Source organism: Poecilia formosa, unplaced genomic scaffold (assembly GCF_000485575.1).
Source record: "Poecilia formosa unplaced genomic scaffold, Poecilia_formosa-5.1.2 Scaffold127, whole genome shotgun sequence".
NCBI lineage: Eukaryota > Metazoa > Chordata > Actinopteri > Cyprinodontiformes > Poeciliidae > Poecilia > Poecilia formosa.
The window spans coordinates 1,568,640-1,583,359 of record NW_006800066.1 but is presented as its reverse complement, the minus strand read 5'-3'; the positions used below and the strand labels follow the sequence as shown (position 1 = coordinate 1,583,359).

Below are 14,720 nucleotides of genomic sequence, written 5' to 3'. Positions count from 1 at the left end.
GACTAAACTCCCTGCAGGTGCAGGTGCATTTTCAAATGTGAAATATTCAGCATTTTCCTGCACATTCTTCTTCAATTTGATGCAATTGAAATCATGTTGTTTGCTTCATTTTACCTGAATTTCTTTCTTAATTTGTGTTTGCTTCTGTAGTTGGACTATTTGGCTTGATGTGCATCAGATTTATGTCAGGTTTGTGTTGCACTTTGCACATTCAGCCAAGACTTTCAGATATCCCTTTGTACAGCCGGTCCGAACCCAGTAAGTGTGAAATCCTGGCAAAGAAACTCGGTACGGTTCGGGCTTGACATTCAGAAGAGCGAAACTCTCTCAGAAATACTTTGACAAAATAACGGGAATCTCTCTTCTGCTATACCTAACCTATCTAAAGTTTTTCTGTTAAGAAGCTAAAGTCTCTATAAAAGTGTTGCAAACCTGAGTGTAGAATAAAAATGGTTAGATTTAATAGAGTTAATGTCTTGTTAATAATAACAGCTTGATCAAATTCATATGTTTAAAACCAAAGCTAAACAGAGGAGAAGCACCGAGCCTGGGGTACTTTCTGCTAAAGAGTAATCAGAGTAACTGGCAGCAACAGCTTCTTTAGAAAAGATGCAGCTAAACATCAACAGTATGGAGAGTTGATGACAGCAATAGCTCAATCATTGGCTTCATCCAAAGTGAAATAAAGAACTTTGTTCACGAAAGTAACAGGAGAAAAAAAGCTTCAGGTGTTGGTTTTATTGTTTCAGTTGTTTTGTTTTATGTCTGTTTTATTTGGCTTGGTGTACAGCATTCTGGCCAGCAGTGTTGTTTCACATCAATCAGTCAATCAATCATTTTTTATTCAGACACAAATCTGGTTGAGAGTAAACAAAAACAGACAGAACAACAAGAAGACAATACAAACAAAATATAAACTTAAGGCGCCACAAAGTGGAGAAAAACCTCACTGTTCTTCACAAATAAGTGCTTGAATAAATCAAACTATGCTAATGATTACTATTTTGTTAATAAACATTTAAATATGGAAATCCTGAGTGTGACATCACTGAACATGGTCACTGGGGACAGCAACGACAGAAAGCCTCAAATCCCATTACTAATTGTTTAGCGATGCAGCGCAGACGTTTTTCATTCTTGTTTGTGAAACGAATCACCAAAAAAAAATAAATAAATAAAATAAAATAAAATAATAATCTCCTTTTCATTTTAAATTCAATCACTGGTTGTAATCCTTACCTCTGTTCAGACTGGGAAGACCTTACAGATAGAGCTTTTACAAATCATTTAGGTGGATAAACTGAATTTGAGCAAAAATATATATGCTTTAACTTGAAGGAAATTTATTATTTTACAGACAGTCCATGCACACACCGTGCATGCGATGAGGGGGCGTGGCGGACGAGCGGACGGACATGTGCGCGCCTCTCTGCCATCAGAGGGCGGGTTTGTGTCGTTGTGTGCGCAGCGTGCGGCTGCTGCTGCGGCTTCTAGTGAGAGAAGTGGCAGGTACCCCCCCAAAATACCTCCCAGCAAAGATCCAGCGGCTCGGATGTGACTTTAACAGCTGACCAACCTGCAATAAACTCCGATATATGTGAATTTGGCGGCTTGTTTCGCCCCTTCACCAGCTGTTTTAAATGAACGCTGAGCTCGGAAACAATAGGACGGACTTAAAAGTACGCAGAATTGGCTCAAGTAAAGATGCCTGAGCGGGTTCCGTCGTCGCGATGGGGCTTGAATTGAGGAACACGCATCCCGAAAGAAGAAGTCGCTGAAGTTGAAGACGCGCTCCTTTTGACCGCTGGGATGTTGTGAACGACGCGTCGTTTGGGACAGAAGGAGCCAAGAAAAAAAAAAAAAAAAAAAAAAAAAAAAAACAAGGAAAGAGGGGGAACCATTCAGGGTTGGAGCAGCACCCGGAGGGATTATGGCTCTCGTAACGTTTTCTCTCAGCCTCGTCACCCTGGTGCTTACAAACTTGCACCTTTCGAGAGCCAGCAGCCGTCATGCGGTGTATTGGAACAGCTCGAACCTGCAGTAAGTAGCTCTCTATGCGGCTCTTTGTTGGTGCGCACCTGTGCTGCGAACTGTGTGCAAGATTGTGGCTGGTGCGTTTTGTGACAATACAATAAAGAAAAACACAAAATCTATTAGTAACGAGATGAAAAAAAAGAAACACTGTAAAAACAATTTTAATGCCACATCTCTGATAAAAAAAACAAAAAAAAAACAAAAAGACAGCACCTGACGTGGATGCACAATTGTTGCTAAGTCAACCAAGTCTTAATAGATTTCCTAACAATATAGAAATCAGTATTAATGAGCAGGTGGTGCTCCAGATACCGTCTCCTTGGCTTAAATCAGGACACATCTGGAAGAAAATTAATAGTTAATCTTCTCTGTTTCAATCTTTTAATGAAAAGTCTTACTGTTACCAATTACAACACATTTGAGCTCTGGTAGACATGTAGTTTCCTAACATACAGGTTCACCACACTTCATGCAGTTCAAAATGGAAAATAAATAGATTTAATATACAGAGCGATCTAGTCAAAGTCTTTATTTCTGTTCATTTTGTGGACTAAGTAATTAGAACCAAGACTGTACATTTCTCAGGAAAATACAAAGTAGAAAATTAATAACAGTGATATTTGTAGCTGTTTACACAATGACTGGGAAAAGACATTGTTGATTTGATTGACACCATCAACAGGAGCATCACTGAGTAGGATTTAAAACTGGACATGAGGCCACACGTTGCAGAACAAACCAAGTCCAAATAGATCTGCAAACAACAATAGGTGATGCATTTCCTTATATTTTGTCTTTGACAGACAAAGCAGACAAATATCAGGACACTCTTCTGGAACATTGTGAACAGCTTTACTAGAAACTATGGGGCCTGAAATGGTTCCTTGAGGTATTTGTAGGTTACTTTTGTAAGCAAACAAACCAATTGGTTTGGGAATGGATTTGAGAAGGAAAATGAGTTAGCTCCAAATGCCTTGATGCTTTATTAGGTCATAATGTAATGCCTGGTGTGTCTACATGGTGACACTATTGAGAAAGTTCGATGAGGTATCATGACTTTCATTGCTGGAGTGGCCGTCCCTTCGAAAGCCTTCTGACTCCTCCAACATGACATGCATGTTCCTGTAGTTGGACGTGTTGTTAACCACTGAAGGCTGCTCAGACTTGCAGGAACGAATCCCTGCCACGCTTTCAGCATGCAGACATAATTCCTGCCCATTGTTGGACTCCAGTAGAAGTCTGGTGTCTTTCCTCAGGTAAGCCCCTGCAGACGATCCGGGCTGCTTACACCTGTACGAAAGCCGTCGTCCTCTGGGTCAGGGATCGATGTGGATTTCTGTTTCTTTGTCTTCTCATTAGTCAACCGTGAATCCATCTTTTTTGTTTTTACACACACACACACACACACACACACACTCTCCTCCATCCGTGCTCCACGTCTGTCCATTTGTATTCCCCTCAGATGCTGGCCTCTCCTACATCTCCTCTCTCTATCTCCTACTTGGTTATTTTCTTCCCTCTCTTATTTTTCCGAGGTGTCTCACCAGTTTTTCTGTCCTCTTCAATTACCTTTCTTCGGTGTCTCATTATTGTCGCCCCTCAGCATCTGCTCCTGGTCCCCCGTTCATCTCCTGACAGGACGCACGGTCAATGATTGGAATTAGAAACGGTGGAAAACTTGAGACTGTGACTCAAAATTCGAGACGAGTAGAGACAGAAATGGCCATAAAACTTAATCGAAACAGTCAACGGCGGATGCTGCAGGCCTTTCAGGAGCTAATTTATGCTAAAGTATGAATTTAAGATTTATGACTGCAGTAAATCCCCTCTGTATGACAGGAATGGTAATAAACCCTGACAAAGTTGCATGTAAATGCTGTAAAAGCGCGCAGCTTTTGAGTGCTGTAATCAATATCAGTGCTCCTTATCAACGTCGGCGAAGGCTTTTGGCAAATTCTCTGTCTGAAATGATTTTCCCAACATGAGGCTTGCTCATTTATCAGCTTTCAATTGACGTCTATGCGTTAGGGTGACAAATATGTGCGTATATTATTATGCTCAATATTGCATGTGTGAAAGAGAGAGACAAGGAGCGGAAGGAGAACGGAGGGAGACAAAATGCAGGTGTTTCGTCTGCACGCCTGCATGTGCACAAGCTCCTCTTTTCCTCCCACTGAGATACAAATCTCTAAAATAATGCAAAACCTGACCCAGTTTGCAGGTAGCGGAGAAATCCGCCGAGGCTACAGCAAGAATACCGATGGCCGTCAGGCTTCAAAAAGGCCTTAAAGCTTTCTCCACAGCTCCATTTGAGGCCTCACTCGCTCAGGAAAGGGGGCTCCCTTCGTCATCCAGACCTCGTTACGGAGACAAGCCCAGGAGAGGGAGAGCGAGAAATGAAAGTGGTGATATGCAGCCAGAAAGCAGAAGCCTTTAAGGCCAAACTTTGGTTGAAGCTGTAATGTTTTACCCGTGAGCACATCGTTCAGCGCAGCTGCGAGAAATGGGATCGCTCTAACAGCAAGCTGTTTGCTCAGAAGCCGTGAAAATGTCATTTTCTGATATTTTAGTTATAGGATGTCTTTTTTCTTTTTTTTTGTGACTTTTGAAGGTAAACGTTTGCTGTCAACCTTGTGATAGCCTTACAGCACTCAGAAACTGCACTGTCACAGCGTTTACGTGCAACTTTGTCGAAGTTTATTACCAATCCTGTCATACAGACGGGATTTACTGAAGTCATACATTTTAAATGCATATTTTAGCATAAATTAGCTCATGGAAGTCCTGCAGCATCCACTGTTGTCTGTTTCAGTTAAGTTTTATTGCCATTTCTGTCACCGTTCGTCTGGAATTTTGAGTTTCCACCGTTTCTAATTCCAGTCTTTGACCAGGCGTCCTGTCATTCTGCAAAAACAAAATATTACCAAGAATTTTTGTCTCGTTTCTAGTGCAAATATCTTTGAACTCTTGAAACGGGACAAAACTTGCTTGCTAGTAAATTTTTATCAAGATATGCGAGCCTGGTTTAGGTAAATAACTCTGATAAATAAAAAGTACTAGTTCCACTGGTAGATTATTTCACTTAAAAGTCTGCCAATGATCTAGTACTTTTTATTAATATTCGAGAAATACTGACTTAAAAAACAGATTTCCCGCTAAAAAGTTAATTGTAAGTTAGTTTTGTCTTTTTTCAAATGTATTAAGATATTTGGACTAGAAACTGGGTCAAAATACTCAGTAAGATTTTGTGTTTTTGCTGACAGTATTGAAACACTGAAAGGTTTTTGAAAAGTTTCCAGTCTCACAGAATTGTGTTGGCAGCATCATGCTGTGGGGATGCTTTTCTCCAACAGGCACTGGGAATCAGGCCAGATTTGGTGGGAAAATGGGTGGCGCTAAATCCAGAACAAACCTGGAAGAAAACTTGAGGGTGTAAACAACTTGAGATTGGGGTGAAAGTTCATCTTCCAGCAGCTATTTCCTTCCAGAATCTTTGGCAAGACATGAAAAAGAAGTTTGTTATCCAATCTGACGGAGCTTTTAGCAAAAATGTCTGACTCCAGGTGTGAAAAGCTTACAGAGATAACTGCAACATAATGTGGTTCTACCAAGCATCGACACGTAGGAACTGAATCTAAATGCCCAACACACACAAAATATTATGCACTACTTTTATCTTTCAAAAAAAAACAAAAAACAAAATACAATGTTTTCTTGTTATAGCGTGACAAAATGTGCAAAAAGTTCAAAAGATACAAATGTTTTTCAAAGGCACACCACACGCCTAATATGTTCTGCTAGCGCCAAATTTGAGCAAATTTCTTGCTTGGGGGGGGAAAAAAAAAAAGCCTTCCCTTTCGCCATCGATAACCAGCACGCTGTTTGGATTTACACCGCTTTCAGGAAGCAAACAATATCTAACAACTGATTACAGGTTTTTCTGCTGCCTTGGACATTTCCAAACAAGATCTCTCGATTATTGTAACCCAGAGAAATGCCTCGGAGCTCTTTGATCATCGCCCAAGTCTGTCACTACCACGCCGCCTCCCTCCCCCAGCCGCCCCCTCCGAATAGAAAGTGTTGGTCTCAGCTTCTGCTCTCAGCAGTGTGCCCGGCCAACTCGTTACAGATGTCCCTGCTAATGGCTGACTAAGGCAGGAAAAAACACACACACAGGCCATTAAATCATCTCGCTTCTGAGGCAATCTGCCAATTAGAGGGGGAGATGCGGAACATCTTGAGAGAGCGCGGGAGCAGCGGTGCACTGCGGTAGCCTCGCCTACTCGCGAGCAGCGTGTCCCCTGCTCCTTCCACTTCCTCCCATCAGGTGCTTGGCCTCTCTGGATACACGGGGGCACGTCTCTGTAATTGGGCACCCCGTGTCAGCATGATGGAAACAGGAGACCGGCCTTCATTTAATCTACTACTCCTTCCATAAGTCACGCAGTGTCCCTACTAATGTTCAGCCGAACACCGAGGCACAAAGGAAATGTGCCACACATCTCCTTGCTAAATTACTATTCCCTTGCCCACTCAGCAACTGGAAGGTGAGCTTTTCAGCTATTTGCGGCTGGTTCTGAGTGATTTACAGCTCTGTGTGTTTCATTCTGCACATTATGACCCTGATTTGGACCTGAAATGGTGTCTGTCAGAGCCCCAGCTCGCCTGATGAAAACAACCCAAGTCCCGACACACCATACCTAGTGCTGGAAAATAAATTATCACCTTGACAAATGGCTTCCCCTGGAGTGCTTGGAATTTAGGCTTTGTGATCAATGTTTATTGGAGGTGCCGTCTTTCTAAACAGGCTCATTAACTGGCAGGCGGGTATATCTCGGAGGTTTGACCAAGCGGTAGCTGGAGGTGGTTTCCCTTGGGTGAATGGAAAGCTGATGGCTTATGGAGAAAATCTGAGCTGCACTGAAGGAAACTATTATCAAGATACAACAGGAAGTACGCTAAGTGATATTGAAGGGGTTGCAAGATGAAAATTTAAGAGATGGGGAAATGTTTTACAGCGCATAATGGGAAGGAGTTGGCAAGCTTTCTTTTTCTTTTCTTTAGCAGAACATTGATTGAGTTGGATACAAGTCAGAAAGGCAGAACAAAGAGCATTTGTATTTGTATTTTTTTTTCCACATGCAGAAGTTGAGTTATTTGGCCGAATGTGCTGGAGCAGCTGTTTTCTGAGGAGATGATACCCGTAGGAGTTGATCCGTGTTAATGTGGACACCGGCTGGGTCAATCATGTGGACCGGCGCTTGGAGACAATAGCTTCACCCATCCGCTTGCCCCTCATGCCCCACACGCCTTGGCACAGACGGTACAAGCAGATTTGCAACCTGATTACATGGACGTTTGTCCGTCTGCAGCTCCGTCTCTGGGCTCTCTGCAATTTTGCATACAAATGCATCCTATTTATTGGCATTTGATGTTTTCCTCCGTCATTGCACAATGGCGGCGTCTCAAACAGCCAAACGGAAGTTAGATGTTTCATACAGCTAGCTTCTGTTTTTTAGTTTTAACAGATTTGTCAAATGTTTTTTTTTAGTTCTAACTGTTAAATCTTAATTGTGATTTTATTTCAGTTTTAATGTAAAAAACAACAATGTAACCGAGCACTTAGGCAAAAGAACATTTCTAAAAAAAAAAAAAAAAAAAAAAAGAAATTAGGAAATCTCAAATATTTAGTTTTTTCAAAATATCTTGCATAACAATGTCTAAAGCACGACTGCTACTAAAGTACTAGTTGCACTGGTAGCTTATTAACCTACTTCTATGATGTAAATGAAATAATCTGCTAGTGTAGCTAGAGCTTTTTAGTCAATATTAAGAAATCATTTACTTTAAAAGAAGCTTTTCTAAAAAGTTACTTGCAAGTTAGTTTTGTCTTATTTCAAGAAACTAGGTCAGAAATCCTCGGTAAGATTTTGTGTTTCTGCCGTTTTCCAGAAGTCTTGGTCTTTGTAGATGTTCAGTTTACACTTTGTGTTATTTATAGAGAACACGAGTTTCTCTTCCACACTTCCCATTAAAGTTGTACTTGCCTGAATGTGCAGGAATGAAATTTACATCAACAGCAGCAGCAGTCAGCTGTAGGACCTGTGATGGCCCGAACATTTACAGACGTTTTTCTCGTCTGATTTTAGTGTGAACGTGCTTGGATGAGCAGACCTGGGTATGTTGGCAGATGTTTCAAATGAGTGTAGCATATATTTTATTATAACAGATAAAAACAATACCGATCATGATAAAGCAAATGGATGAAAATAAAACCCAGTCCAACACTTCATGACCTAAAAGTCTCTTAACCAAAGTTTGCTAATGTTAGTGTTAACATGCTTAATGTGAAGATGGAAGAAAACTGTTACACCCATTGAACTATGGAAGTGTGACATTTCCCACTAACCCCAACCTCAAAATCCAAAATGGCTGCCACATGTATGAAGTGTAGTCATGGTGACACTAATGAGCTGTTCATTTATATCTCTGAGAGTTTGTATCTCAATGCAATGTATGATCCATAAAAAGCTTTTTTATTGAGACCCATTAAATAAAGAACAAACAAAATACAATTCCTAATCTGAGTCTGTCCCATTATTCTTCAATGTATAGAAATTACAGGAATACATTACATTAGCTTGTTATGCTAATAGTAGCTTGTTTGTTTTTGAGTATAAGCGATTTCTTTGTTTTCCAACTTTATAATTGAGCAAAACTACAACAAGATCCAAACTATTCAGACAAATGGAAAGCAGAGTTTGTGTTTTAAACATTTGTATGCTAACTGCTAACGCTAATGCCAACGCGCAGATTAACTACATCTAACCACATTCAGATTAGCTTTCCAGTCTGCTGTTCTTCATATTTGCTATTAGTGACACGACTTGATGGAGAAACTCAGAGTATTTTTAATGGTTTGCATGGGCCGAAAAGCAGCCGAGTAGATCAATGCATTTCTATGGTATGGGAAGGTGAATTGACCCCGAGCAGAACAAAAACATAACCACGTTGCTTTCTGAGCAACAATCAGTCTGGGCGCGAAAGGTAATCAATTTCTAAATGCATTTTTAATTAGATTTTGCAGTGTCAGTAAATTGCCATGAAGCATTTGGAGCTCGGGTCGGGGAGCTCGGATCAAGTGTTGCCTCGGATCGACATGCTTGTGAATTGATTATGAAGGGCTTGTCAGTCACTCCTGTGGGCTTGGAGCTCCTCGGAGGCCACAAGTGTGTTTATGTCAAACTAGTTCTGGTTATGGCTGCAGCATCTGACGTTTAAAAAAAACAAAAAAAACATCGAGGTAAGCTTAGATGACAAGGAGGCGCCTTTAAGGCAAACGTGACTTCTAAACAATAGTAAAATGGGGCATTCAATCCAGATCATCGTGGATTAAAATTCAGTTTTCATAACCAGGAGGGATTCCCCTCTTTCCTCCTGCTCTAGTCGAGCTCATCATGTATATTTTATGGTGAGCAGAAGCTCAGCTGCAGATCTTTTGCCATAGACGGCATTTTCCCACTTCACAAACTGAACTTTTTTCTTCAAGTCAAACACATTTATACAAGTCGCTGCGTCTCACTCTCTCCTCCCACCGGGGCCACACATCCAGCTGAGGCGTATTGCTGTTTACATAAATATATGATGTTAAATAGTTTAACCTTAGTTTATATAAAAAGTGAGTCATGAAAACGGCATTCACCGATTATGCAACCCTGCATGAAGCTAATGTTTGACTTCGTGGGCTGGTCTATCTGTCAGGACAGTGGTCGATTCTTAGATGAGATCAGTGGATGAGATCAACTTCACATGTAAAAAATCAGCCGATCGCCGATAAATCGGCTGGCCTATAAATTGGTGCACCCCTATTCACAACTCCTCATTCTGTTCGCCAATCGGATGAAATTCAACAGGAAAAAATAAATTCAATGAGAGCAATAATCCCAGAGCAGCTGGACACCGAAGGGAGATGAGAATCAAGCTGAATTGCAAAGGAAGCCAATGACCAACTTGCTGCAGAGACATTTTCACCCATTTTAATGCAGATTTATTTATTTATTTTTGTTCAGGGACATTAGAGGAATTTTTACAGCTACTGTAAGGTCATCCCAAAGCATCTCAGTGGGATTTAAGATCGATCTTTTTGTTCTTTTTGGTCAGCAGTGCTTCTCACCTTGGACCTCTCACATGGCTGCTATTTTTACCCATCCTCCTTATTATCGTTGAATCACGACAACTGACCTTAACGGAAGCAAGGGAGGCTCGTAATGCTTCAGATGTTTCTCCTTCCACTCCTGGGAAGGTTCAGCGCCGCTTCATGTTTTCTCCGTTTGTGGTTTGCTGGAATCCTGAAGCTTTAGGAAAGGTTTTGCGCCACGTGGCTCAGTGGTAGAGATGCAGATGCAGAGGCTGCTGTCCTCCACGCCTTTGTCTTCGGTTTGATTCCTGGTCCATTTACTGCGTGTTAAAACCTTTAATAAAATGGATTTGCAGAACTTTCCATTCTGAAACTTGTTTTTGAAGTCCTTTAGGGCACTGTGTGTTGCCTTACATCGTTTTGCTTGAACTATTTCGTAGTTCTGCATGTTTGGCAATAATCAGGTATAGCTAAATCCCAAAGGTCACATTTAATTCTTTCAACTTTTTCACACAGGGTTAAGTTAGTTTGGAAAGTTTTTTTTTTCCCTTGGGTAATAAAATCATAATTTGAAATCTGTATTTTGTATCAGTTTATCTTTGTCTATTATTTACTTTTATTTAGGGGTGCAGAAAAAAGGCAACAAATGAAGGAATCTGTAAAATGGAGTAAATATTTTATCAAGTCACTGAATGAAACGGCAAAAAGTAATGCTACTGCCTCTTTTTGTTATTATAAGTGCTACATTGCAGCTGCAAATTTTAGGTTGTGAAATTGAAATCTGCAAATGGTCAAAATGCATAAATACACAGAAAAAAAAATAGACCACTTGGAACGATCAGTTTCTCTGATTTTACTCTTTATAGATTTATGTTTGAGTAAAACGAACTTTGTCCTTTTATTCCATGAACTACTGACAGCATGTCTCCGGAAATCCAAGCAAAAACCTTGTATTTATTTGCAGAACATGAGAAATGGTCAAAATAATGAAAGAAGATGCAGTGCTTTCAAATAATGCAAAGAAAACAAGAAATATTTAGAAACAAAAATATGCTTTAACTTGGGAAGAGTTCAGAAATTAATATTTGGTGGAAGAACCAGGAGGTTTTCAATGGGTTTAGTGGATTATACAGCTCTCTTCATGTTTCCAGAGCTGTATATATAATTTACATTTAAGCATAATGGAACCTAAATAAACCATAGAAGCTTTAGTTATTAATCTGTTAAGATTCAATCTTTTGTTTAATGTTTCTGTCTCTTACTCCTCTCTGGTTCCCGTCCATCTTTGCATTAATATAAGGACCTGACTGGTTCGGTGTCATTATAAACTGACCATAAGCTCTGATGGAAAGCTGCCCAGGTACTCATCCAACAGCTAACCCAGATGAAGGAAAAATGTAGTCTGCCCATCAAAAGACATTAGCATTTCCACTCTCAAAGGTTATGAAAACCGCGGCTAACAGGCGGTGGGAACCCACAGGAGATGGTACTGATCCCAGACAGGTAGAACCAATTTTAGACTCAATGATTTGAATGCAAATGCTTCCTACAAAAAGAGGGTCCTTCCAACTTCCAAATGGTGGCTCCATAGTACATTATTCTGGGAGCCAGCACCACAGCGGCCCGGCTTCCCACTGGGAAATTACATTGCTGCAATGATAAAAATGGCTGCCATGTTGGAAAAAGATCAAAGGTGTTGATAGGGGGACGGTCACTGGCTGGAGTTTGATTATTTGGGAAATGGGTCTTTTTTTATGGTACATTGGCTGGAAAAACGATCTGGCCGGCTCAGCGCCCGGTGAGAATAAATATATCTGTTTTTTTATTAAAGCAGAAGGCCGCCTCTGAGCTGCGGCTGCAGAGGTGGCGTTTCGCACCGACTGCTTCGCTCAGAGTTATCGGCGTCCCCTAGTTTAAAAAAACAACAACAAAAAAAAAAGCAGTGGGAGAGGATCAAAGTTAGTTCTCTGTCATATCTTATTCTCTGTTCGGACCCTTCAGGTGTTTAGGCGTGACGGGTCTTCCCTCTAATGCAGCGGCGTGAGGAGCAGTGGGAACTGTCCACACAGCTTAGTGGATTACTCGGCTCCACTTTTTCCTTCTGTGGGAGGGCAGTTTTTGATATGAGCAGTCCTAATAATTAGATATTGTGTTACAATTGAGATTTTTCCTTTTGAAGACGTAATTACGTGAAGACTCTGAGAGCCTCTGGCAGCCGTCGTTCCTGTAATAAGACTATTTGAAGAAAATGGAAATGTCTCTAATTTGACCCTTCAGCAGCAGCAGGAGCTGCCTTTAATGAGTTAATGTAGCTGATTCTTAATTTTTTCCTTTTATGGAAAAGTTTCAATCCCCTTCAACTGAAACACCAAAGTCTTTAAAGCTTGAAAGTTTTATGCATTTGAAACTTGGAGAACTTTTCCTGCTGGCAGCAACAGAAGTGTATTTTCTTGTGCAAAACATTAAAGCTCATCCGTATTATATGATGAGATGAATTGAGCATGCAATTCTCAAACTGTCTTGTGATTATTCCTCTATCATCTGATGTAGATATCAAACTGTTAGATTACTTTAAAGTTCAGGAGTTACTCCATTTAATTAACCCATCAAAGTTTTTCTAAAGAGTGATTGGTCTCTCTGAGGAGCGAAACTTATTTATAATAAATGCAAAAATTAATTTAACTCTTGTGTTTTTTTTTAATTATTGCTCAATTAAAGTGCCACAAGATCACAACAAATCTAAGAGGAAACAAACAAAATGTGACTAAAACAACAAAAAAAAAACTTTACCAATTCCCTTTCAGATTCAGGTTAAAAAGCTCCAAAAGCTTAATATTACTTCCAGTCAGAGGAAACATAAAAATGTTAATTTAAAGATAATTTGGGCCTCAACTCTAAAGAAAAAAAAGACAAAACGCAACATTCCAATCTTGACAAATTAAAAAAAAAATGTTTTCCATTCTTGCATACTCAGCATATATAAGAAAACAATCTTAAAGAAAAGTCAAATTAAACGTGTTCACTGGGGATGTTAAATGCTAAAAGTTTTGAGTTTGAAATCACTTTTCAGAAAACTGATGGCAGATTTCATATAAACGAACAAGCAGAGTGAAAAAAAAAATAAAAAAAAATTTCAGGAATTGTCACCCTGAGGTGAGGGGAAAAATAGTTTTGTTTCGTCTGGAATAAAGTCTGAAGTGATCTGGACAGAGAGAGTGTCTCTAGGTTAAAGGTCGGATCCAGCCGTGTGAGTTAAATGCTGGCCCAAGTTGGGGTTGTGACACAATATTAAAAATGAAATTAGAATTAATATTTGACGCATTGTATCAGACATCTGACTGCTTTTTCTAATTTCCTTTTCCATTAAACCGGAGAGACGAGGAGGGCTTAAAATCGTGTGGATGGAAGATTGTGTGAGAAAGTAATCTCATCTTGTCTCATGTCAGACAGTCCTGTCAACTTATTAAAGTCGGTTTCCAGCTCCAGTCTGCCATTGACTCGGCTCGGTTCGATTTCCGCACGAGTCGACTTCCCTTTTTTTTTTTTTTATATCCAATTACCGAGGCAGATTTCTGCCAGAATTAAAATTCTTTTTTAGTTTCAGATGTTGGGTTAAACTATCAGTTTTAAAGAAAACCAGAGCTTTTTTTTTTTAATTTCATGTTAAACTGTTGGACAAACCACCCAACTTGGCAAAGTGGACACAGTGAAATGTCCCAGTCCAATATCTTTACTGGGATGTTTCCCAGTAAGACCAGTGGCGCTCATTTGCCTCCAAATCTCAATAACTATTTTTGTCTCCCAAAAGTTTGGAGTAGCATGAGACTAAAATCCATAAACTTTGACTGTAACAAATAAGTAATTAAGTTAATCTAAAGATTAGTCCTCATCTTTGCATATTTAATTACTTTTCCTAAAAATCTTTTCCACAAATACGAGTTCCTCTCTGAGTTTCCTCAGACAGTTCATTCATCAGCCCAACGAACTGGCAACGTCGCACAACAGTGTGTGATCACAAATCATAAGCTAATCAAACAAAAATGTGTCGATGAATTCACCTTCTGGTGGATTTTAATGTGGAACGTAACTCCAATCTATTCATGGAAACATTTTAAAGAAAATGCAGCTGGAAAACAGAAACGCCTTGATGCTGGGTAGCGTTTCAATCCAGGTGTTGCATTTAATTTCCTTGCAGCTGATTGTCTGTAAAGTGGAAATAAGCACTTTTTATAGCTTATTATCTTTATCGTTTTTTTGTTTTGTTTTTACTTTTCATTGTCTAAGTAAATATTCAGCTCTGGAAAAAATGAAGAGCCCACTGCACTGAACCCCATTGAAAACCTCTTGGTTGTTCCACCAAATGCTGATCAAATATTGGTTTCTGAACTGAGTTAAAACATTAGTATCGTTGTTTCTAAATGAATACCAATTTGTTTTCTTTGCATTATTTGAGGTCTGCAAGCGCTGCATCTTTTAGTTATTTTAACCATTTCTCATTTTCTGCAAATAAATACATTTTTGCTTAGAATATCAGAGACATGTTGTCAGT

The 14,720-nt window shown here is 39.8% G+C and overlaps 1 protein-coding gene across 1 annotated transcript in view; it reads left to right on the top strand.

Annotated features, from left to right (window-relative positions):
- The first annotated feature begins 1,416 nt into the window (after positions 1-1,416).
- efna3a (ephrin-A3a) overlaps positions 1,417-14,720 on the top strand; it is a 90,549-nt gene continuing 77,245 nt past the window's right edge. The window contains exon 1 of the mRNA XM_007561497.2: positions 1,417-2,040. Coding sequence (XP_007561559.1) covers positions 1,931-2,040 — 110 coding nt within the window. The 5' untranslated portion in view covers positions 1,417-1,930. The remainder of the gene's footprint in view (positions 2,041-14,720) is intronic.